Raw genomic sequence first — 25,998 nt, forward strand, 5'->3', positions numbered from 1 at the left:
CTTTCTTTTTAATTCAGTGAGAGGAGGGGAGACAGAGACAGACTCCTGCATGCACTCCAACTGAGATCCACCTGGCAAGCACATTAGAAGGCAATGTTCTGCCCATCTGGGGCATTGTTCTTCTGCTCAGCAACTGAGCTCTTCTTAGCACCTGAAGTGAGGCCATGGAGCCATCCTCAGTGCCCAGGGCCAACTCTCTCCAATCGAGCCATGGCTGCAGAAGGGGAAGAGAGAGAGAGAGAGAGAGAGAGAGAGAGAGAGAGAGAGAGAAGGAGATGGGGGAGGGGTGGAGAAGCAGATGGTTGCTTCTCCTGTGTGCCCTGACCATGAATCGTCCCTGGAATGTCCCTGGAACACGCTGGGCTGACGCTAAACTCCATAGTTTTGGGATATTATGGAGGCTTCATCATATCAGCATGATTGATCATAAACTCCATTTTCAACCCTACTCCCTTCTCAAGAGAATGGGGGTGGGGTGGGGATGAAAATTTCAAGCTTCTAATCTTGGCTTGGTCTTTCAGATGATCAGCCCTCATTTAGGAGCCATCCAGGAGCTCACTAAGTGTTGCCTCATTAGAACAAAAGACTATTGCTTCTTGACCTTTTGGCTAAGCAAGTGTAGAACAAAATACACCAGGATTTCAGGAGCTCTATGTTAAGAGGCCAGATATTAGAACAAAAGATGCTTTGCAGGTTCTTATCATTTAGGGGAATTATAAGGATTTTAGTGGCTCTGTGCAAGGGACTGGGGGCAGATATATATATCTGCCATAGTAACTCTTATTGGGCTATTGACAAAGGACAAAGCATTAGATTGGTAAGAGTTCTTTTCTCAGACTAAAAACTGTAGTGGCAATGACTTCAGAGTCCAGTAGATGGCAGTGCTTTCTCATTTTAATGGAAAAAATTAGAGCATGAGTAGACTGAAAGGATCAAATTTTTTTGGAATGAAATTTAGGAGATTGAAATAGCAATTTGGTGATTAATTTCACAATTGCAGCCACGTAACTTGATTATCTCAAGCTGAGAAAGAAGATTTAGGGACAACAACAAGTTTCATGATCTGAGAGCCTCTACAAATGGAAATTACCCTTCCTTCTTTTCCCTTTCCTTTCCTTTCTTTTCCTCCCTCCCTTCCTCTTTCACTTTCTTTCTTTTGAGGGGAGATAGTGAGGCCAACTCCTGCATATACCTTGACCAGGATACACCCAGCAACCCCATCTGGGGCCGATACTCAAGTACTGAGCTATTTTTAGCACTTAAGGCTGATGAGCTCTGATGGTGCGGCCACACTGGAACCAGTCAAGCCACTGGCTACGGGAGGGGATGAGGGAGAGAAGGGAGAGAGGGATGGGGGAGAAGCAGATGGTTGCTTCTCCTGTGTGCCCTGACTGGGAATTGAACCTGGGTCATCCATATGCTGGGCTGACACTCTATCCACTGAGCTACCAGCCAGGGTTAGAAATTTCTTACTTATTTCAAGACATGATTCTTTTGAAAAGTAGAAAACTGAATTCTAATTCCTTTTTTGTTTGGGTACTGACTGTGTTTCTTGAGCAATTCACTCTTCTTAGTTTTAGGTTTCTCATCTTAAAAGCTAGAATATCCTAATTAGCTGATAAATGCTAGAGGGAATACTAGAGTTATATAGCTCAGCACTCTTATTTCATGGGTGAAGAAACTGAGGCTCAGGAAGCCTTATGACTGCTTTAATCTGACATGACAAGTTAGTTTCATGCTATAGAGAATAACTTAGATGTAGCTATAATAATATCATAGAATACAATCACTGCATATTTTCATAGCTCTTTTACCTTTAATAATTTACCTATAATTTATTTCACTCCATCCTTACAACAGCCTGTGAGGAAAGGTAGAACATCAATTATTAGTAGTTTTGGTAGTATTACTGGCAGGCATTTAATAGGTACGCATCTATAAATATTTGGGGAATAAATGAATGCCCAAGTTATCAGGATGAGTTATTAGCAGAACCAAGACCAGAACATGTCGTTCTCTTTCTAGATATGCACTTTCTTCTTTATACCATGCTGCCTGTGTAAAAGGGGTGGATTGATGATTTTCATCATTCAATTTTTTTTGAGGTTTCTTCCATCATTTAACTTGATTAACTGTGATTACGATTACATGCTGTTAGAGATATCTTCTTTAGTTTATAGCAATTCAGTTGGGCAACTGTTAGTATTTTCATTTTCAGAATAAAGATACTAAAACCGAGAAAAATTAAGAGATTTCCATTTGGTTAACTTTATGGAATTGAGAAATTAAAAAAGTGGCTATTTCCTCTTGCTAGGCAAATTAATGAATGCTAACTTATTTCCAAAGCACGTTCCACACAGTACACAAATGGAACATTCAGAAGTAGGGATTAAGTGTCCCAAGCTGCCGATGTTTTAACAACAAAGATCTATGGTATAATTTCTGTACAGGTCTCAAGCGAAAGTTGGAAAATCATAAAAATAGCTTATTCTTGCACATATTCTATTCAGTTTTCTTTTTACCCCGCTTTCTCCTATTACAAAATACAAGAAACAAAAATTAGACAAATCTTCAGGGATAGTTTCTAATAGCTGCCTGCTTTGTTATAAAACATCTGGGTATAGATGAGCTCAGTTTAAGTCCAGGGTAAAATGTTGTTTTTGAATAATTTGAACTGGTATGATATCCTAGTTACAGTATTACACCAGGTTGACCCTGGTCAGCAAACTGCAGCTCGCAAGCCACATGCGGCTCTTTGGCCCCTTGAGTGTGGCTCTTCCACAAAATACAATGTGCGGACGCTACCTCAATAAGGAATGTACCTACCTATATAGTTTAAGTTTAAAAAATTTGGCTCTCAAAAGAAATTTCAATCGTACTGTTGATATTTGGCTCTGTTGACTTAAATGAGTTTGTCGACCACTGGAAGAGCATTTGGAAACTACTCTTGCTAGTTTTCATTTGCTGAGTGCCTGCTTTATATTAGATACTATACCAGCTACTTCATGTGTTTTTATTTAATTTGTGTGACAACTCCACAAAGTAGTTATATCGTTGTTTTATAGATAAAGTATTCTAAAAGAGAACATTAAATTACTGACCCAAGGTTACATAGCTAGTAAGGTCATAGATCCGTGATTCAAACCCAGGTCTGACTTATTCAAAAGCCTTTTCTCTTAACCACTATGCTATGTGGCATCCCTCATTTCTTCATTATATAGCATGTCACAGTACCAAGTCCCTATCTTTACATTTAACCAGAGATATCCACTGGAGCATTAGGAGAGAGTATACAGGAAAGTGCTTTGAATGGTATAAATTGCACAGTCTTTGGGTATTTATTATTGTAGAGTGGGCATGCAGTGCCCACGAGGCCATCAGCCCACTGAAGTCCACATGAATTCCATGTATTAGTCACTATATTTGGCTTCCCTGTGAGTCTTTCCCCCCCCTTTTCTCTTATATCAAATTAACTTCTGACAGATGTTTGGAAAATCATCTTATCCTGTAATTCATATTTATAAATCCTGCTGCTGCAGTGTGGTCTCCATTCTCTTTCTTCATTGAAGCCAGAGAATAATCTGGGAAAATGCCATGTTTCCTGTTATGAATTTGGAGGCCCTTGTCTTCTTAGCACAATTTTTGAACTTTTCAGAATTTTAATACTGGAAAATTCAAAGCCAAGCATGGTTCTTCATATAGATATTTTAGATTCTGGAAAAGTAAGTAGGAACAGTTTGACTAGTCCTCACTAGGGGATTCAGAGTTTAAATCTTTGTTTAGTTTAAAGTTTTGAAAACCAGTTTTTACTGTTTTTTCTTAACTTTGTGACGAGGCCATTCTTGACCATTTCCCCCCTCTGATAGTTTTGGTTTAAACTGTTCTTCTTCAAAGCTGGGAATCCTTTCTTTTTGTTTAAAAATCTCTCCACTAATGCTAGTTAAGATGATGTCACTATTGCCTTCCCTTCCTCTCTCACTTCTCCCTTTTCTCCAAATTATAGTAATTTGTGGCTACATCTTTCCTCCTGTTAGATCTTAAGCTCTTGTAGGACTGAGGTTGTGTCTTAATCACTATTGTAGTCCCAGGATTTAGCAAAAGCTTCACTTAGTAAATATTTTTACATGAGTGACTGATGTTTACTGGGATCACTTGGTTCCTATCTCTATTCCTAAGTATATTTTAAAGTATGGCCACTTCAGCAGGGTCACTTTCAGTCCTCATGCCAGGGAGTAGCAGTGATGCCTTTCAGTCCACTTCCTACTTAGAGTGTGACTGTGATTGTGATTGTATTTTTGAGGGGTGTTTGAAACACTGATGTAAGAACAAGAATTTCTTTATCCCTGTTGATTTGAATTAAAACAGCAAAAAAAAAAAAGGTTTTATTTTCAGGATCTGTATATCTTTGCTCAGTAACACTATTGTTATTTCTCATTGCTTCTCACTGTTTTGAAGGAGAAGAAAACATCTTCTGTTGTCTCAAACCTTAGACCAAATCTGGGAATATACATTTTTAGCTCCAGTTTAGTGTCTAAGAAGAGGCCTTGCCTCCGCTCCTTAACAGCTCAGCATCTGGGCTTTGTCAAGAGTTCAGAGGCAGAGGATGTCCAAGGCTTGAAAGTGCTTAACAGAGATACTTGCATAATTTTTCTCAGTTTTAACTTGGCTGACACTTAAAAGTATATTAATGTCCAAATAAACATATACACATGGGAACACAGGCTGTCTATTGATTCATCAGGTAGCTATTTTAGTAGTTGTACAAATAAATACTACATTTTTAGAAAGCATATGCATTGCATCTGAAAAAATGTTCAAGTAGTAGAATGATCCATTGTTTTTGTTTTTTTCTTGCCCATCATAATTTCTTACTCTACTTAAGTAAGTAAGTAGAAGAAGGACTATTTGCAAAGCTTACAGTTTTAGGAATACAGCACATTGACAGGCCTGCTAGGGAAAACTTTCAGTGGAGCCTGTAAATTACTATCCTTAGGCTTCTACTTGGACCTTTTGTCTTCTCATTAACATATTCTGTCTGGATGATTCAGATTCCTCCCAAGTCGACATTTCCAGTCTGTTTTTCCATATCTCTACACTTGTTGGATGCTTCAGTCACAGCACTCTACAGGTCCTGATCGGAACTCCATTTCCCTCCCCCTTTCAAAAAACCCTCCTTCTGTTGTATTCCTTAGTTCAGTGAATGGTACTGCGATCCATCCACTTTCTCAAATGAGAACAGGGAGTCATTCTGGACCCCTCCCTCTTTTTTAAATCACTTCTTTGAATCACTACTGATGGTACCTGCTAAATATCTACATCTTTCCTGGGTCTTGACTTCATAGCCAGATTTATTTTACTAAAATGCTTGCCCTGTCCCTTCTTTATTCAGATCATTTCAGGGTAATTAATAAATGGCTTATAAGGTCTTGCTGTGATCTGGCTCTTGATTTCTGTGTTCCACCCATACTACTTTCTTATGCTAAAATTTACCCATTTCAGGTTTGTTTGTTTTTTTGTTTTGTTTTTTTTGTTTTTTGTTTTTTTTTAGCTTAGATCCTATTCCTATTAGTTTTCTGTGAATATCTCTAAATCCAGTTTGGATACCACTCTGTCACCCATAGCACCTTGCATTTCATTTTCCTCTTGACTGACCCTGATCCTGTTGTAAGCTGATTGCCCATTTGCTCATCTCTCTTACTTATTAGAATGCAAACTGCTTCGGGCAGGGATAGGGTCGGTCTTTGTCACTGACTTATCCCTAGTGCTTAGTACTCTGTGTGGCATATGGTAATAATTTAATAACTAGTTGATAGATGAATGAGTGGAGCTTCTGTAGCATCAGATCATTAAAAATTCTGTTGGGGGCCCTGGCCGGTTGGCTCAGCGGTAGAGCGTTGGCCTGGCGTGCGGGGGACCCGGGTTCGATTCCCGGCCAGGGCACATAGGAGAAGCACCCATTTGCTTCTCCCCCCTCCCCCCTCCTTCCTCTCTGTCTCTCTCTTCCCCTCCCGCAGCCAAGGCTCCATTGGAGCAAAGATGGCCCGGGCGCTGGGGATGGCTCCTTGGCCTCTGCCCCAGGCGCTAGAGTGGCTCTGGTCGCGGCAGAGCGATGCCCCAGAGGGGCAGAGCATCGCCCCTGGTGGGCGTGCCGGGTGGATCCAGGTCGGGCGCATGCGGGAGTCTGTCTGACTGTCTCTCCCCGTTTCCAGCTTCAGAAAAATACAAAAAAAAAAAAAAATTCTGTTGGGGTCTACTACTTGGTCATCGTCATCAATTGTGTAGCTTGTTACTCAGACTTCTAGTTCTCTCTTTTTTAAGTCATTTCCACCATTTCTGCATACATACCTGTCATTTGTAAATTATTATACTTAAATGGAACTCTTTATTTTTCTCTCCACATTTGCTTTCCCTTCCAGTTTTCCACATCTTTATTAACTATTTTCCATTTATCCAGGCCTGAAATCTTGTAGTTAGGTTTGATTGATTTCTTACATCCTCTTGATTCAGTCACTGGACTCTTTTGAAATAACTTATATCCATGGCTACTTTTCCATCCCACTGCCATAATCCAAGCTCAGGCCGGCATCCCTCGAGGGCTGATTACTGCTTTAGTTTTCTGGCAGGCCTATGGACTCGAGTCTCTCTGTATTCATTCTGTCTTATTCACCACTGCCTCATCAGTCTTCCTAAAGCTCCCTTTCCTTTTGGTTGTGGAGAGTAACTTCCCATTATCTGCTGAATGTGTGGGGATCTCTGACCTGATGTCCTTCTTTCCATCAGTCCAAGTTCAGGCAGTGGTGTTCTTGTGGTTCTCTCTGCTTTTATTTTTACTTCCTCTCTATCTCTTTTTTTATAGTTTGAGCTCTCATTACCTCTAGTAAGCGTGGATTTTTAGAATAGCTTCTTAACTGGCATTTGGGCATTCTGCTTCCTCCCTTTGTCATATTTGTCATTACCAGAGTAACCTTCCTGAAATGTAGGTCTGATCATTCCCTGACACTTTCAGAAACCTTTCATGAGTCCTTATTGACCAAAGGTTGTCTTGGATTTTTGGCACGAAACACAGGGCTTTCTGTGCCCTGATCCTTCCAACCTAATTATTAGCTGTATCTCCCACTGCTTCCCTCTTTAGGTTCTAAGTAATTTCTGTATCACTGAAGTTGAACAAATTGGACCACTGTTTAATTTTCTCCCAGTGCAGTTTGTGTTTTCCACTGTCATGCTTTGGCCGCAGGTGTTCAGTCTGTGTGGGACTTTCCTTCAGTCCTATTCAGTTTTTCAGTACTTCTTAATCTATCCCACACACTGACCTGCATGCGATCTTTGCTGTTCTTGCTTCTACTGGATGGAATCTTTACATCAGAACTCCTGTAGAGCCTGACAGGTGGTGGCTCAGTGGATAGAGTGTCGGACTGGGACGCAGAGGACCAAGGTTCAAAACCCCGAGGTCACTGGCTTGAGCGTGGGCTCCTCTGGCTTGAGCACGGGGTCTTTGGCTTGAGTGTGGGATCATAGCCATGACCCCATGGTTGCTGGCTTGAGCCCAAGGTCGCTGACTTGAGCAAGTGGTCACTCTCTCTGCTTTAGCCCCCTGGTCAAGGCACATATGAAAAAGCAGTCATTGAACAACGATGGAGCCTGCAACAAAGAATTGATGCTTTTCATTTTTCTCTCTTCCTATCTATCTGTCTGTCCCTCTCTCTGACTCTCTCTGTCTCTGTCAGAAAAAAAAGAACTCCTGTAGCTTTTGTTTTTAACCTTTCTTATGGCATCTTTGTATTTTTTGCTTTACTTGGATACTTGACTTGGTTGTATACATTATAGTATGCTGGCTTATATACTTTTATAAGGATGGTAACAATTGCCTGTGATACTCCCTATGTATTAGGTGTTTAGTAAACACTGAAATGAATAAGTTTATATATAATACTGTTTGCTTTGTAATCAGTTATCCTTTCAATTAGAGTACTTCAGTACTACTTCTTTTTCTCCCATTGATTTGAGAAAGGAAGGCAGGGGAGGGAGAGAGAGAAAGAAGTATCAACTCATTGTTCCATTTAATTATGCACCCACTGATTGCGTCTCATACATGCCCTGACTGGGGTTTGAACTGGTGACCTTGAGGTGGAGCTGGTGCCCTTGGGATCAAGCCTGCAACCCTGGGATTGATCCAGCGACCCTGGGATCAAACTGGTGACCTTGGCATTCCAGGACAACACTATCCACTGCACCACCAGCCAGGGCATACTTTAGTACAACTTTTATAGTTTTAATAAAATTAAGGACAGTCCTATGACTGCTATAGCAGCTAAAAAACTCAAAATGTACAATGAGTTTCTAAAATGTGGCTTATCCAGTGGTCTGGTACACAGGGGTAAGCAAACTACTTACCCAGACATGTTTTTGTATAGCTAGCAAGCTAAGAATATTTTCATTGTGAAGAATTTAAAGGCGAAAACGAAGAATATGTGACAGAGAGCTTGCAAAGCCTAAAATATTTACTATTTGGTCATTGACTGGGAAAGTTTCTTGACCGCATTTCTAGAAACACACCTGATCATCTGCGTAGAATTGTTTCTGCTCATTGGATTATGTGAAAGTTTCTGTTTCTTTGAGCAGTTTAATGGGTTCTCACCCAGACCTTACAAGAACAAGAAGGGATAGGCTTGGCTTCTGAAGAATTCTGAGTGACATGTAAATCTCCTCTGGGCTCTTTGGCACTTGGCAGTACTATCTCACACAGATAACCAGATACAAACGAGCCGTTTCTTTCCATTATGATCCTTCATCAGAGGTCTGTCGGGATTGCACATCTGGTGAAGTTTGATGTCATTCAGAACAAAGCTCTTAGCATATTTCAAGAATGATAATTGCTAAGTGGTGGCTGAAGCATAAGGGTTTAATATTGTCCTTAAATTGCCTTAAATGTACATGGACCCAGAATTTTAGAACTGGAAAAGGTTTTAGAGATCAACGATAGCATGATCAGCCAGACTGCATGGCTCTTCTATTTAATCCTCTCTGTGGCTCAGTTTCCTCACCTTTAAAGTGGGGATAATAATAGTTTCTCCTTTTCAGGGTTGTGTGACTATTAAATATGTTAACCTTTAATATATTAATGTTGAAGTATTAAAATTAACACAGAAAATAAAACTGCCCGGTATACTGTAAATACTCATAAATGTTATCCTGTGTCTGTTGCTGTTATTTATTTATTTTATCTTATTTTTATTAATTTTAATGCAGTGACATTGATAAATTAGGGTACATATGTTCTGAGAAAACTTCTCCAGATTATTTTGACATTTGATTATGCTGCATACCCCTCACCCAAAGTCAAATTGTCTTCTGTCACCTTCTATCTGGTTTGTTGCTGTTATTTTTTAATGATTATTTTTATTAGTAATAGTCTCATCTGATTTTATAGTTGAAGAAACTGAGGCATAGAGTTATTAAATGATTTTCCTCATTTCTGTGACAGGCAGAGTGAATTAAAACCTTTCATTTGAATGCTCTTTCCCTGCTATAATGTGTTGCTTTTAGTTGTTTGTTCATGGGTGTGGATGAGTTTTTAATAGGAAAAAAATGTTTGGCAGACTTTTGCATAAAGTAAGAAATGTTAAGTAGAATGTCATTCATTTCTCCTGAGAATCTTAACTGTACTGTATTTCCCCATGTATAAGATGCACTCTTTTCTGAAAACTTTGGGGTCTAAAAACTGGGTACGTCTTATAAAGATGGTTGTAGATTTTTTACTTGTATTTCCTGCTTTTTTGTGCTTGTTTTTGTGTTCATTGTTGAAGAAAGTGATTCATCATCAGACACAGATGAAGACAAGCTAATAGATGGGAGTTTTGACAGTGGTGAGGAGTTGTATGAATTTTATAGTGAATAAAACTTGAGTTCAGTAACTTTATGTAATACATTTTTCCCCCCAAATTAAGGTGCGTCTTATACATGGGAGCATCTTATACATGGGGAAATACAGTACTTCTAGTGTCTTACTATTTTTGATTTTGTAGCTATTTTACAGGACTATCTCTTGTCTCTGTTCTTTCTCCTCCTCGCCCTCATGATATATAGATCATTCCATAGCCATCTCTTTTGTTTTTTTTTATTGTGATGAAATTCACATAACATAAAACTAACCATTTTAAAGAGTACAGTTTAGTCACATTGATGTGTTCATAATGTCCCATCACCACCTCTGTCAAGTTGCATAACATTTTCATCACTCTAAAAGAGAATCCCATACCCATTAAGCATTCACTCTCCACGTTATCCTTGCTAAACCCCTTGGAAATACCAGTCTGCTTCTGTCTCTGTAGATTTACCTAGTCTGAGTATTTTATATAAATGGAATCATACAATGGCAACCTTTTGTGTTTGGCTGCTTTCACAGCAAAATGTTTTTGAGGTACATCCATATATAACGTGTCAATACTTCTTTCCTTTTTATGGCTGAGTAATATCCCATTGTATCATGAATATGCCACATTTTGTTTATCTATTCATTGTTGATGAATATTTGGGTTGTTTCTACATTTTAGGTTGTGAATAGTACAGCTATGAATATTTGTGTACAAATATTTGTTTAAGTACCTGCTTTTAATTCTTCTTTGTATATACATAGGAGTAGAATTATTGTCATATGGTAATTCTGTTTAACTTTTTGAGGAATTGCCAAACTTTTTTTCCATAGAGGCTGACCATTTTAAATTCCTAGCAGCAATGTATGAGGGTTCTAATGTCCCTACATCCTTGCCATCAGTTATTTTGTTTTCACTCTAATTTTAAAATTTTATCTGTCCAGTCACCTGCTGTCCATCCATCCATCCATCCATCCATCCATCCATCCATCCATCCATCCTAGTGGGTATAAAATAGCATCTCATTGTGTTTTTTTAAAGATTTTATTTATTGATTTTACAGAGGATGGGGGTAGAGTAAGAAGTAATCAACTCATAGTTGCTTCACTTTAGTTGTTCATTGGTTGCTTATTGCTTATTGTATATGCCTTGACTGGGCAAGCCCAGGTTTTCAAACCGGTGACCTCAGCATTCTAGGTCAGTGCTTTACCCACTGCGCTACCCCAGGCCAGACTCATTGTGGTTTTGATTTGCATTTTCCTAATGACGTTGACATGTTCTTGTTGGCTATTTGTGTATATTTTTTGGAGAAATATCTTTAAGTCCTTTGCCTCCATCCCCCCCTTTTTTTAGACATAGAGATAGAGAAAAGGACAGACAGACAGGAAGGGAGAGAGATGAGAAATATCAACTCGTAGTTGTGGCACCTTAGTTGTTCATTGATTGCATTCTCATACGTGCTTTGACCGTGGGGTTCCAGCTGAGCCAGTGACCTTGGGCTCAAGCCAGTGACCTTGGGTTTTAAACCAGCAACCATGGGGGTCCTGTCTATGATGCCATGCTCAAGCCGGCAACCCCATGCTCAAGCTGGGTGTGCCCGTGCTCAAGCTGGGGAACTTGGGATTTCGAGCCTGGGTCCTCAGTGTTCTAGGCCAATGCACTATCCACTGCACCACTGCCTGGTCAGGCATTCCTTTGCCCATTTAAAAAAAATGGGTTGTTTGTCTTGTTGTTGAGTTGTCAGAGTTTTTTTTTATGTATTCTGGATATTAGACCTTTTTTAGATATATGGTTTTGCAAATATTTTCTCTCATTTTGTTGGTTGTTTTTATACTTTCTTTATAGTATTCGTTACACAAAATGTTTTTAATTTTGAAGTCTAATATATTATTTCTTTGGTTAGCCACGCTTTTAGTGTCATATGTAAGAATCCATTGACAAATCCAAGGTTATATAGATGTACCTATGTGTTTTCCTCTAAGTTTTATGTTTTTAACTCTTACACTTAGCCTTTGATCCATTTTGGAGGTAATTTTTGTATGTAGTGTTAGGGACGGACCCAACTTCATTGTTTTGCATGTGACTATCCAGTTGTTTCAGCATTGCTTGTTGAAAACATTGGTCTTTCCCTATTTTTTTTTTTCTGTATTTTTCTGAAGCCGGAAACGGGGAGAGACAGTCAGACTCCCGCATGCGCCCGACTGGGATCCACCCGGCACGCCCACCAGGGGGCGACGCTCTGCCCCTCCGGGGGGTCGCTCTGTTGTGACCAGAGCCACTCTAGCGCCTGGGGCAGAGGCCGAAGAGCCATCCCCAGCGCCCGGGCCATCTTTGCTCCAATGGAGCCTCGGCTGCAGGAGGGGAAGAGAGAGACAGAGAGGAAGGAGAGGGAGAGAGGTGTAGAAGCAGATGGGCGCTTCTCCTGTGTGCCCTGGCCGGGAATCGAACCCGGGACTTCTGCACGCCAGGCCGACGCTCTACCACTGTTGTCTTTCCCTATTGATTAGTCTTGGCACATTTGTTGAAAATCAGTTGAATATAGATGTATGAATTAATTTATGGTTTTTCAGTTCTGTTCCATTTATCTATATGTCTATCTTTATGCTACTACCACACCTTTGATTACTGTTACTTTATAGTAAGTTTTGAAATTGGTAAGTATGAGACCTCCAATTGGTGTATTACATGGATTGATTTTCATTTATTGAACCATTTTTACATACCTTGGATAAAGCCCTATTTGTTCCTGGCATATAATCCTTTTAAAAATATTTTTAATTGTGATAAAATATACATAATAAAATATTATCATCTTAACCATTTTAAATGTACAGTTTAGTAGCATTAAGTATGTTCACATTGTTGTACAATCATCACCCATCCATCTCCAGAACTCTTTTCATCTTGTAAAACTGAAACTTTCTACCCATTAAGCACCAAGTCCTCATCTTCCTCTTTCCCATGCCACTGGCACTCACTCTTCTACTGTTTTAATGAATCTGACTACATTAGGTACGTTTTATAAATGGAATCAAACAGTATCTGTCCTTTTGTCACTTGTTTCTTTTACTTAACATAATGTCCTTAAGAGTCATCCATATTCTAGCATGTCAGTGTTTCCTTCCTTTGTAAGGCTAAGTAATATTTTATTGTATGAATATATACATTTTGTTATTGATTCATCTGTTGATGGTCATTTGGGTTGCCTCTATTCCTTGACTATGTGAATAATGCTGCTATGAACATAGATATAAAAAATATCTCTTTGAGTCTTAATTATTTTGGATATATACCCAGAAGTAGAATTGCTAAACCAAATTGTATAAGCCTTTTAATATTTTGCTGGATTAATTTTGTTAGTATTTTGTTGAAGATTTTTGCCTCTATATTCATAAGGGATATTGGTCTACAATTTTCTTATGATATTATTGTCTGGCTTTGAAATAAGGGCAATATTGGCCTTATAAAATGAATTAAGAAATATTTCAGCCCTGGCCGGTTGGTTCAGTGGTAGAGTGTCGGCCTGGCGTGTGGGAGTCCCGGGTTCGATTCCCGGCCAGGGCACACAGGAGAAGCGCCCATCTGCTTCTCCACCCCTCCCCCTCTCCTTCCTCTCTGTCTCTCTCTTCCCCTCCCGCAGCCAAGGCTCCATTGGAGCAAAGTTGGCCCAGGCACTGAGGATGGCCAGCGCTCTGTGGCCTCTGCCTCAGGCGCTAGAATGGCTCTGGTTGCAACAGAGCGATGCCCCAGATGGGCAGAGCATCGCCCCCTGGTGGGCATGACAGGTGGATCCTGGTTGGGCGCATGAGGGAGTCTGTCTGACTGCCTCCCCGTTTCCAACTTCAGAAAAAAAAAAAAGAAAGAAAAATATTTCTTCCTTTTCTATTTTTGAACAGATTTTGAGAAGGATTGGTATTAATATTATTCACTCTTTTTTTTAGAGAGACAGACAGAACAGTCAGGGAGGGAGATGGATGAGAAACACCATTTTGTAGTTCTGGCACTTTTTAGTTGTTCACTGATTGCTTCTCATATGTGCCTTGACGGGGCCAGCCTCCATCTAAGGCAGTGACCCCTTGCTCAAGCCAGTGACCATGGGGTCATGTCTGTGATCCCATGTTCAAGCAGGCAACTCTGTGCTTAAGCTGGTGAGCCTACTCTCAAGCTATCGGATGAGCCCACTCTCTAGCGGGTGACCTTGGGGGTTTTGAACGTAGGTCCTCTGCGTCTTAGGTTGATGCTGTATGCACTGCACCATCATCTGGTCAGGCAATTGGAGTGTTTAATCCATTTATACTCAATATAATTATAGATATGGAAGCTCTGCTAATTTCTTAATTAGTTTTTTCCTATCATTTTTGTTCCTCATTTTTTCCATTATTACCTTTTTTATGTTGTATATTTTCTCATGTAACATTTTGATTCTTTTCTTATTTCTTTTACTATGCATCTTTTAATTATTTTTTTAGTGGTTGTCCTAGAGATTACAATTAACATCAATTTATAACAATGCAATTTAAATTAATACCAACTTAGTTTTAATATTATATAAAAACTTTTCTTCTATATAGCTCTGTTCCCCTTTGTGTTACTATTGTCACAAGATATGTCTTTATAATTATGTGATCAAGATGGATTTATGATTGTTTTATATGTTCATCTAATTGATTGGTTTTTAGATGCTAAACAGGCCTTACATTTTTAGAATAAATTCAGTTAATAATGATGTGTTAATGATTTATTTATATTCTTATACTATGGTTTAATTTGCTAATATTTTGCCAAGGATTTTTGTGTCTGTGTTCATGAGGGATATTGGTCTGTAATTATGTGTGTGTGTGTGTGTGTGTGTGTGTGTGACAGAGAGAGAGAGATAAATCTTTGCCAAGTTTTAGTATCAGTAATGCTAGTCTTATGCATTGAAAGTTGTTCCCCTCTTCTCTATTTTATGAGCAAGTTTGTGTTAAATTGCTGTCATTGCTTAATGCTTGGTAGAATTCGTCGGTGAAACCATCTGGACCTAGACAATTTTTGTGGGTAGCTTTTTAAATTATCCACTTAAAAAAGATATAGAATTATTCAGGTATGGTTTTATTATCAGTTCTGGCATGTTGTATTTTTCCAAGTAGTTTGTCCAGCTCATCTAAGTTGTCAAATTTAATAGCATAATGTTGTTAATAATATTTTAATAATCTTTTTTTTGAGGCAAAATGGGTTAACTCTTTTAATTCCTACAACCATTTGTGAGGTAGATAATATCATCTCTATAGTACCAATGAAGGAACAAAGATTTAACTAAGAATGCTTAGATACCTTGCTCAAGACTACAGAGCTGGTATATTAAGGGCTTAAATTGTAATCAGGTGGCCTGTGTCCAGAATCCTTTTTTCTTAACTATTATTTACTTTTCCATCTTAAATGACAGATACCTGTTCTATTATTCTTAAGGATTGTGCTGCGTTTTCTCTAGAAACCATTATGTTTCCACCATCTTTGTAACCACTAAATGGAAATGTTTGTTTCTGGTATTCCTAATTGGAACTTGAAATGCCTTTTTTCCCATAAAAACATTACATGTGATGGCTAAGCATACTTGAAATCTTATTATTAATACTCTTTTTCAGTCACACGTGTTATAAAGACTTCTGGGGCTTCTGTGGGAAATTTGCTACAATATGTGAAATATTGTTTCTGTGGGAAAATACTAGAGGAAATTTATTTTGAGTTTACTTGCCTAAAATGTTAAACTTCAGTTATATGAAAATTGTTATTTTTTAAATTTTTGAACAGATTGAATTTACTTAAGTGTTTATAAATCATAATTTTAAAAACACAAACATGGTTAATTGTGCACATATTTTATTTCACTTTGATTAATGTTAATTAATATCTTTTAGGGTTATTCTAATGCTCAGAAGAATATCCTTCTTCAGGTGGATCAGAACTGTGTTCGCAATTCTTATGATGTCTTCTCTTTGCTGCGGTAAGACTCAGAGTCCTGCATTTTCTAAAGACTCTCCTTATTTTGAGTTTGTGACATTTCCATGTGGGAAATGTATGGGGGCTTTAGAAGCTGTTATTCAGGCTTGGCATTTTTTAGTGAGAGCTTCATAAATTTTGTAGCTACAGTGATTTAAGTTTATCTCTTTCACAAAGCCTCTAGAAAGTCATTTCCTTTCTTTGGACAGTGGGAGAAAATGATTGGAAGCCAGTGATCTTAAAACAGGGACCTGAGCTGTTTCCGGTCTTCTACACTATAAAGAGCTGCAAGCAGAGGTACAAAATTTAGACTTATCAGAATCTTAACAACTACAGCATTACTAGAAAAGCCCTCCAATAGCCCCAGATGTGGAGTTTTGACTTTCTGTTCATCTTTTAAGAGAGTCATGCTTGGCAAGGCAAAGGAGCTTTGTATGAATCTCATGCTCAAAGGCTTAACTGCCTTGGCTCTGTATTTTCATAATGTCTGGGCTTAATTTTGAAAGATTTAAAATTTTGGTTTTAATTTTCAGTGTGGTAGATCATCTAGGACATTTTCCCAAGAGGAAGGTTACCAAAATAAATGCAATTCAAAATAAAGTTAACAGTGACACTCAACCTATGTTCACCCTCTTCAGACAAATGGTTCATTGAAATTTGATTTTGGCAGTATTTTTCTAATGTTTACATAACACATCATAAATTTGAGACCATTAGACATCCTTTATATATCTACTAGAGGACGAGTCCAGAAGGATGATTGGACTCTTGTCCAATTGGATGATTATTTGTTTTATAAACATTTTGAAATGGACCTTTCCTTTGCAAATCTTATATTTTATTACACATGATGATAGAGTTTGGTCACACAAACTGTATAAATTGCTTTTAAGAGACAATAGTTTCAGCTAAAGTAACCACACACATTTGATGACTTTTGATTCTTATCTGAGAGGTACTTTCACTTTGAATTCTTAGGTTATGTAACATAATGAACAGGATTTAGTAATCAGATGGTAAGAGAAAGCAGGAGGTGTCAAGATATGTAATTTATATTTTTGAGCCTATTCAGTTTGGGACTGCAGTAAGTTTTAAGTATTGGAAGGAAAAATGTAGAGAAATCGGTTGAAATGTGAGTAAGCCCACTAATATTTCTTGACCTATTTTCCTTAGTAAAATGAGAGTATAAATACCATTGTTTTAAAGATATCTTCCAAGTATGAGATTCTGTAATTTTGTGTATTAGAGAAACAGTAGAATTAAAAGAGAAAGGGATGAAAAGTCAGTGAGGAGAAGATGATTTGGGAAAGGCAGTATCATATAAACTAAGAGACTAGAGACTCAGGGAGCATCCAAAGCTCTGTCATGGTGCAGGAGAATGGGGAACTAAAGAAAGACTATCGGTTCTTGGGAAGCAATATGGTATAATAGAGAATGCTTTGATTAATGTGAACCTGACTTTAGTTATCCCAGATTTAACCTCCATGATTATTCTAAAAGGTGGAAGCAGTGAAGTTAAAATTTTTTGTAACTTACAAGCATTTTTACATTTATGATCTTATTCTCTTAGAAACTTTTTGTTTTCACACACTAGTGTGGAAGCTGAAGTTCAGAGGTGTGAAATGATTTGTTTATCTGAGGGCACACAGTAAGTAAGAGTCAGGCTGAAGATTGGTATGAAGCTTTTCTGACAAGCAAGTTTTGTAGATCCTTGTCACAGTCTCACCTTCCTAGATTGGTGGTTTTGAGGTGCAAATAGCATAACCACAGAAAATTTTCTGAAAATCCTAGAGCCCTCCTTAAATACAGAACTATCAGGTTAATTTGGTAGGTGCTCAGTTATTTAACATTAATCTTGCAATGACATGTCTCTTAGGGTTTCTTTTATAAGAGTGAGTGCCTTTCAGATTCCTCAGGTGTGTCAAGAGTTTGAATTGCCTTATTAAGAGTGGCCTTCTCTTCACCATTGTGTAAATCATTTATAGCTGCTAACACAGGTATACTTTTCTGAACCAGATCAAGTGTCTGTTTGTCAACCAAATTACCAGAACCCAGAGAGTTACTCTGCAACTAGAAAGTTCAAATTATACTTGTTCAAGTGAATAAGTACTATACACCTTTCTCTGAAAATGCTCTCAGACATTAGTAAAGAGCAGGTATGGCCAACAGTTTTTGCCCCCGGGCCAGATTAGAAAGAAAACTTTTCACGGGCTGGATGAAATATTAAAATTAAAAAATGTTAAATATAATAATGATTCATTTAAGTAAACAAAACTTTATTATGTAATTTGTTTATGAATAAATGTGAGTGAAAAAATTTTGATATACAATATTATTTTAATAAAAATATAATTATATACCTTATAAATATCCAAACTGTATTGCAATCAATTGAAACAATATTTAATTAATAGAATGAGCTTGAAGGGGTTATATCGCAAATAAAACAATTAATTCGTTTTACAAACAGCCTGGACACGTTTTCAGTTATCAACTGCAGCTATTGTCTATGCTACAGTGCCACTTGATTCAGCACACTTGACCACAAAAATAGCGAATTGTTTGACCTTGGGTGCACACTGGCAAACTCTGCCTAAAAGAATGTGAGTTTCACGTCGCCGCTAAACATCAAACAGTTCATATTGAGTACAGACGAATACAAAAGTAAATCTTTATAATGGAATTAAAAAAAATAAATAAAGGAGTATCGCGAATCCATTCCACCAATTATTCGAAGTTAACCCTAGATCAGTCACACACGGAATTCTTTTCTGCCGATCACTATCTTCTTAAATATCTCGATTTCCAATAATCAAAGATGCTTACACTTCTGAGTAGCTTAGATTTTAAAGTAGCGGAGAATATTAAAAATTTAATCGCGGGCCACATAAGCTCATTACGTGGGCCGGGTTTGGCCATGCCTGGTAAAGAGTAACCATTATTTCTCTGCTCAAACACTCTTCCCACGGTTTTTGCTGATATATGTAAAGTGCTTCCTGGAGAAAACAATTTTGTGCTCATCGGTTTTGTTCAGTTTCCCTCTTTAACTTGGGTAACATTTGTTCCTGGATGAGAATAATTAAAACACTTTTTTTTTTCTTTACCTGATGCTTTTCTTGGTTTGTGCAATTGTTACTTCTTGACCTGTAATTTTATGTGAAAACACATGGAGTCAGGAATTCTTTAATACCACTTTTACTTCCACAAAATTCTCAGTGCTTTTTGGAGTCAAAATTAGACCCCAGGTCTCCTGATTCTGTTTTTTAAGAGTATATTCTAGTTAATAACTTTCACTTTGTTGTTATGTGTGAATATCTCAGCAAAATAGGAAATCTTGACTAAGGCAAGGAATTGGGGCACCTAAGCCCAGGGCACTGAAACCCCTTCAGATGGATGTGTCATTCCATTTAATATGAAGACAGTGACCCCAAGTTTTATTCAGATTTTTTAATCAGTAGCTAAGAATTTAGGCTAATTTTAGTTGTCAAGGTAATAGCAGCTCTTTCTAAATTTACCTCCAGTTGTGTGATGGTAATTATATTTTTGCTTCTTTAACCCTTGAAAATTTCTGGATTAAGGGTTAGTTTTCATAAGACATTTAATTAAGAGCCACTTGATCTTCACCACAAGGTGTCGATGTTGTATCTTTGGCATTTGAAATTTCTTGTATTTTACAGTTTTGAGGTGAGAAGGAGAAAAAAGTAGGGTTATAAATTACAAGTGAGCATTTGCTTCAGGTTAACTTTTCTATTATTACTTACAGGTTGAGTTTCTAAATTTATTAGATAGCTTTTTCTTTTTGGTTCTGTTGATTATTTTTTATCCTGTTGGTGATAGGAAGTTATTGAAAGATGACAAGGTGAGGAGGAATGACGGGGTCAGCTATACAATTTAGAATTGTTACCGTGGTAGCAGTGGGGAAAAGATGCGAGGAGGTGTCTATAATGCTCAAAAAGATAGCTTTGTTGTAGAGATAAGTAAGAATAATTCTGGTTTTCTTCTAGTATAGTTTTTATTGTTTTTTTGACTTGTGCTACTTTAGCAGTGTAATAAGTGGCAGTATGGTGGGGAAACCATGGGCCCTCCACTGAGATTCCAGTTTTAGAACAGCCGTATGCCCATAACTGGATGCAAGACTTTGGGCAAGTCATTTAATTTTGGTATCTCAAGCTATTCTTGTAAAATGGGGATAATATTTGTCTCATAGCAACATTATGAGAATTAAATAAGGTAAAATATGCAACTACTGGCATATAGTAGATGTTCAATAAAGAATAGTTTTCATTTTCTCCTTTACTTCCACATCTTGGAATTATCTTTCTCCTTTATGCCAGTACTCTATCTATTTTTATGTCACCACTAGCGTTTCTACCATTCAGCACAATTTACCATCTCTATTTTTGTTTTGTTTTTATTTTAAATATTTATTTATTTAGTGACAGAGACAGAGAGACAGAGATAGGGACAGACAGACAGAGAGGGAGAGAGATAAGCACCAATTCTTCGCTGTGGCACCTTTGTTGTTCATATGTGCCTTGACTGGGGGGGGGGGTGCAGCAGACTGAGTGACCCCTTGCTCAAGCCAGCAACCTTGGGTTCAAGCTGGGGAGCTGTGATCAAGCTGCATGAGCCCGCACTCAAGCCAGCAACCTCGGAGTTTCGAACCTGGGTCCTCTGTGTCCCAGTCCAATGCTCTATCCACTGCGCCACCACCTGGTCAGGCTACCATCTCTGTTTTAGAGTTACTTTTATTAATCCTAAATAGTCATGATAAAAGTTGTTTAACATGTGTTTGTCTTTTCTCCTTAATGGTATTCACAACACCTTGAAGGGATTCTTTATTGTTTGTATATATCTTCTCCTCCCTTTCTATTTTATTGACAGTTCTCGGTTTTGTTAGAACCTGTTATGATCCTAGAGCCCTAGTTCCTTTGGGTCTTAAGACTCTATTGCACTACTTTCTCCCTGAGTACTCTCTTCCATTACCACAGTTTCAACCAACACATCCATATGCTAGCAACTCTCAGATTTATAGCTCTAATTCCTATCTGTCTTTTGGATTTCTGATCTGTTTTTTTCCCCAATTACTATTAGAAATTTATACTTTCATGTTCTGTAGGACCTTCAGTCATAATCTGGCAAGTGCTACACTCATTATCTTAATTTTTCTCTTCCTTTTCTTTTCCCTGGTTTGTCTACCATCATTTTAGGCACCCCAAGTGAATGCATACCCCTCTTCATTCTCACCTCTGTTTTCCTGGACAATTTCCTGATCTCCTAACTAATCTCCCTACTACCAGTTTTTCTTTCATGCAATTATTAAGTTATTATTTAATAAGTACTTACTTTGTGCTAGGAAGTATTCTAAGTACTTTACATTAATTAACTCTCAATTCTTACTACAACCCTCTGTGGTAAGTACTATTCCTGTTCCTATTTACAGAGAGGAAATTGAGACACAAAGCAGTTAAGTTGCTTATTCAGTATCACACTAGTGTGAACCTATAGTCAAAACCACACAGTCTAGCTCCTGAGCCCATGTTTTCAACCAGTACATCTTGTTGCTTTATACTGTTTCACCCTCCTCTTGTATAGTTTATCTACCACATTTCTGCCAGAGTGACCTTGTAAAAGATATATTAGTTTTGTCATCATTAGGTTTAGAAATCTTTGAGCAAAGGTGGTATTTGAAAAACATTGTTCTAAACACTGCATAGGGACTATTGTCCTTATTTTAAGTTCTCTTATACTTCCTGTGCAAATTAATAGCCAGCATTTATTGAGCACTTACTGAGTTATAATTTGTTCTTCATCATCTGATTCTCTCTCTTCTCAGCACCCCCAAACTGAGAACTCCTTCACACTGGAATCCTTGTTTTATCGATCTTGGTGTTAGCCCTATCACAGTGTATATCATATATATTAAGCACTTATATCTGCAAATTGAACCGTTCTTTAGGTTACAGAGGACTAGGGTTGTGATGCTCCTGTTATTGGTTTGCATCTGGCAAAATGAGAGTTGTAAAAATTTTTAGGCTCTTATCTAAAAAGTTGGTGAAAATGTAATCAGATATGCGAACCATCAGTTTCCATCAGTTTCCACTAACACCTGGTGATATTTCAGGATTTTGTGACCTTTAATTTTATTCCTTATATAGATTTTCCTGGAAGATCTTTATCTGGCTATCTGGAGGCAAATTGCTCACCCACAACCCATTTTGATAGAAAATACTTTGTACTGTAAAATTTTAATTTTAAAAGGGAAATCTTACATCAGATAAATTATGTCTTAGGGTGATATTTAGAAAACAGATTGGGTGTGATGTATAAGGGCATAACTGTCCATAATCTTTAAATTTTGGATGTGATAACCAACTTTTGGGTGCAGGGAGAGTTCTCTCCCCGTCTAATGATCTCTCCCTAACTACTAATGGCAAGTATATGGAATATAGCTTGGTACCCAGCTAAAAGCAATACGTTATGAAATTTATGTACTGTAACTCATACGCTTTTTTACTCATAGTAGAGGTTAGGCTGTTAAGCCAGTGTCTGGGTGCTCATTTTTAATAAATTAGAAGGGGAATTAAGAGGCTTACTGTTAAGGTAGACACACTGACAGCAAGGAGAAATGAAAGCTGATAGTTTGCACTGTGATTTACTCTTTGATTCTGGAATATAACTGAGTGGCAAATCATATTAGCTACTGTCCTATCTTTTTAGTTACTATGGATTTGCAAGCCACCCTCTCTCAGTACTTCACAGAAAATAGGGGGGGGGGGTATTCCAGCTGTAAAGAGAGACAGACTAAGTAAGAAAGCAAAGCCAGCTTACCTCTGCTATGAGCAGTCAGTCCTTTACCTAAGCACATCTCCACATAGTGGTTCACTGAAATTACTGTATTTTTTGCTCCATAAGATGCACATTTCCCCCTCAAAATTGGAGAGGAAAATGCCCATGCATCTCATGGAGCAAAAAATACAGTATTTTATTAAATATTTTAACACAACATTTGGTTCAGAATATTTTTTTTTCTTATTTTCCTCTTTAAAACCCAGGTGTATCTTATGGTCAGGTGTATCTTATGGAGCGAAAAATACAGTAATAGTGAAAATTACTGTTATTGAGCACACCATTTTAGTTTTCACTAATGCTGTCTTCATATAACAGATAAAAGGACTTGCCTAGCACCGTAAGATGAGTAAGGATCAAAGGAGGTTTGAATGAAGTGCATACGCTTTTTCCTGTTATACCATATTAATGTCAAATTACTGGTGAAATAAAAAGTTTATGATTATTATAGCTTATTTAAGAAAGCAGGGATGCGTGATAAAGTTTAGAAAGGTTTTCAGTCAAAATTTAAAATGAAAAATTTTGGTATTTAAGTTTTAGTTAAATGATTTAGTTTTTATGCGCTGAAGCTGGTGACCTCGGGGTTTCAAACCTGGGTCCTCAGCATCTAGGACGATGCTCTATCCATGGCGCCACCACCTGGTCAGGCAGATTTATATGCTTAATGAAGGTCTTTTATACTCTTCAGAGCTCATCACAATTCCATTCTGTTTTGTTTTTTTTTTTTTCTTGTGGGAGAGACAGAGAGAGTCAGAGAGAGGGACAGATAGGGACAGACAGACAGGAACGGAGAGAGATGAGAAACATCAATTCTTCATTGTGGCTCCTTAGTTGTTCATTGATTGACTTCTCATATGTGCCTTGATGGGGGGGGGGAGAACGGGAGGGTACAGCAGATAGAGTGACCCCTTGCTCAAGTCAGCAACCTTGGGCTTCAAGCCAGTGACCTTTGGGCTCAAGCCGGGGACCATGGGGTCATATCTATGATCCCACACTCACATCAGTGACCCCGTGCTCAAGCCAGATGAGCCTGTGCTCAAGCCAGTGACCTTGGGGCTTTGAATTTAAAACATGGTTTTTATTAATCTGATGATTGAATAAAGAAAATATGGTACATATATACAATGGAATACTACTCAGCCATAAGAAATGATAACATAGTGACATTTACAACAACATGTACAGACCTTGAGAACATTGTACTGAGTGAAATAAATAAATCAGAAAAAAGCTAAGAACTATATGATTTCAGACATAGGTGAGATATAAAACTGAAACTCATGGACATAGATAAAAGTGAAATGGTTACCAGGGAGAGGGTGAAGATAAAAAGGAGGGGTTAGGGGTGGGGGTGGGGGAAGAGTGTAAAGAGGTACAAATATACGGTGATGGAAAATGATTTGACTTTGGGTGATGGGTGTACAACCTAATCAACAGTTCAAATGCTATAGAAATGTTTACCTGAAACGTATATACTCTTATTGATCAGTGTCATCCTGTTAAATTTAATTTTAAATAAAATTAAAAAAAATTAAAAAATGATTTTTATTAATCTGATAAGTATAACACCTTATTGTTACTTTAATTTTTATTAGTCTCAGTACAAGTGTTTAAGTGTGAGCTATAAGTGAGAGTAAACATCTTGTCTTAAGTTTGTTAGCCAGTTAATATATTCTGTGAATTTACCTATTTTTTTGAGTTGCTTGCACTTTTTTCCATAAAGTTTTAAGAGTCCTTGGTGTTTTTTCCGAGTCTGTTAATTATATCTTGACTTACTATATCTTATACAAAAAGTTTTTATTTGTTATATCGTATAATTCTATTTTTTCTTTCATATCTTCTGGGCACTTGTCTTGGCTTAAGTTGTCTCTGCTACACTTTTGTTCTATGTATATTTTGTAAATTATTTTTAAGATTTGTATTATCTTTTAAAATTAAATCTTTAATGCAATTTGAAATTATTCTTAAATATATTGCGTAGATATTCCATCTATTGTGAAGTATAAAGATTAGCATTCTTCATAGATGATCATCTAATTTTGCTCCTTCCTTTTTGCACTAAATTAGATGCCACCTTTGCATATATTAAAAGCTCATACGTACTGGGATCCATTTCTGGTTCCTTTTTGTTTTGCTTTGATCTTTTTGTCTATTTCTTTGCCAATTTCAGATTGATTTAATTACAGTGTTCTTTGTTTTCTTCTTGACATGTTCTAATATTAAGTAAAGCAAGTACACCCTCTTTTTTTTTTTCCCCCCCCCCGTGTTTTTCTGAAGCTGGAAACCGGGAGAGTCAGACAGACTCCGGCATGTGCCCGACCAGGATCCACCCAGCACGCCCACCAGGGGGCGATGCTCTGCCCACCAGGGGGCGATGCTCTGTCGTGACCAGAGCCACTCTAGTGCCTGGGGCAGAGGCCAAGGAGCCATCCCCAGCGCCCGGGCCATCTTTGCTCCAATGGAGCCTCGGCTGCGGGAGGGGAGGAGAGAGACAGAGAGAAAGGAGAGGGGGAGGGGTGGAGAAGCAGATGGGCGCTTCTCCTGTGTGCCCTGGCCAGGAATCGAACCCAGGACTTCTGCACGCCAGGCCGATGCTCTACCACTGAGCCAACCGGCCAGGGCCCACCCTCTTTTACTAGACTTTTTCACACCATCTTTTGTTATTTTCAGAACTTAATTCTTCCATATGAATGTTATTTTATTGTATAAAAAAACTTTATTGGAATTCTAATGGGAATTTTTGTATTCATTGGCTTTTTATATTTCGGAAGAGCTTTCAATTCTATGATATTAGTATTTCCATCCAAGACATTGTATATCTTATATTTGTTCAAATTTTATTTTGTTCCTTCAAGGAGATTTTATCCTCTTCATTTGATCATGTGCTTTTCCATTAAGTTTGTTCTTAAGTACATTATAGTTTTTACACTTTTTTATATAAAATATATTTTTTACTTCCATTCCTGTGTTTTATTACTATTATAGGGAAAAGCTATAGTTTTAAGAAAATCTCTTGTTAGGTGACTATATTAAATTATTTTTCTTGTTGTTATGCTTTTTAACTAAAGCTTTCTTTGGTTTTCTTGGCCTTCATATTATCAATAAAATAATAAGTTTATCTGTTCTTCAATGTTTATGCTGGTTTTCTAGTCTTATTATCTTTACAAAACCTAGAACTTTTAAAGTAATGTTGAAAAGTATTGGGCATTACTTTTGAAAATTCTATTTTAGTTCTTATTTTAATTGAACATATTCAGTATTTTGCTGTTCAGAATATTTTTTGTTAATTTTGGAAAAATAT

General features: G+C 37.6%; 1 protein-coding gene across 4 annotated transcripts in view; it reads left to right on the forward strand.

Annotated features, from left to right (window-relative positions):
* The window catches only part of UVRAG (UV radiation resistance associated), a 352,369-nt gene that overhangs the window by 87,859 nt on the left and 238,512 nt on the right, over positions 1-25,998 (forward strand). For all 4 annotated transcript variants that reach the window (XM_066368977.1, XM_066368987.1, XM_066368997.1 and 1 more), the window contains one exon: positions 15,767-15,852. In XM_066368977.1, coding sequence (XP_066225074.1) covers positions 15,767-15,852 — 86 coding nt within the window. The remainder of the gene's footprint in view (positions 1-15,766; positions 15,853-25,998) is intronic.

The sequence above is a fragment of the Saccopteryx leptura genome, chromosome 1 (genome assembly GCF_036850995.1).
Source record: "Saccopteryx leptura isolate mSacLep1 chromosome 1, mSacLep1_pri_phased_curated, whole genome shotgun sequence".
In the NCBI taxonomy this organism is placed as follows: Eukaryota; Metazoa; Chordata; class Mammalia; order Chiroptera; family Emballonuridae; genus Saccopteryx; species Saccopteryx leptura.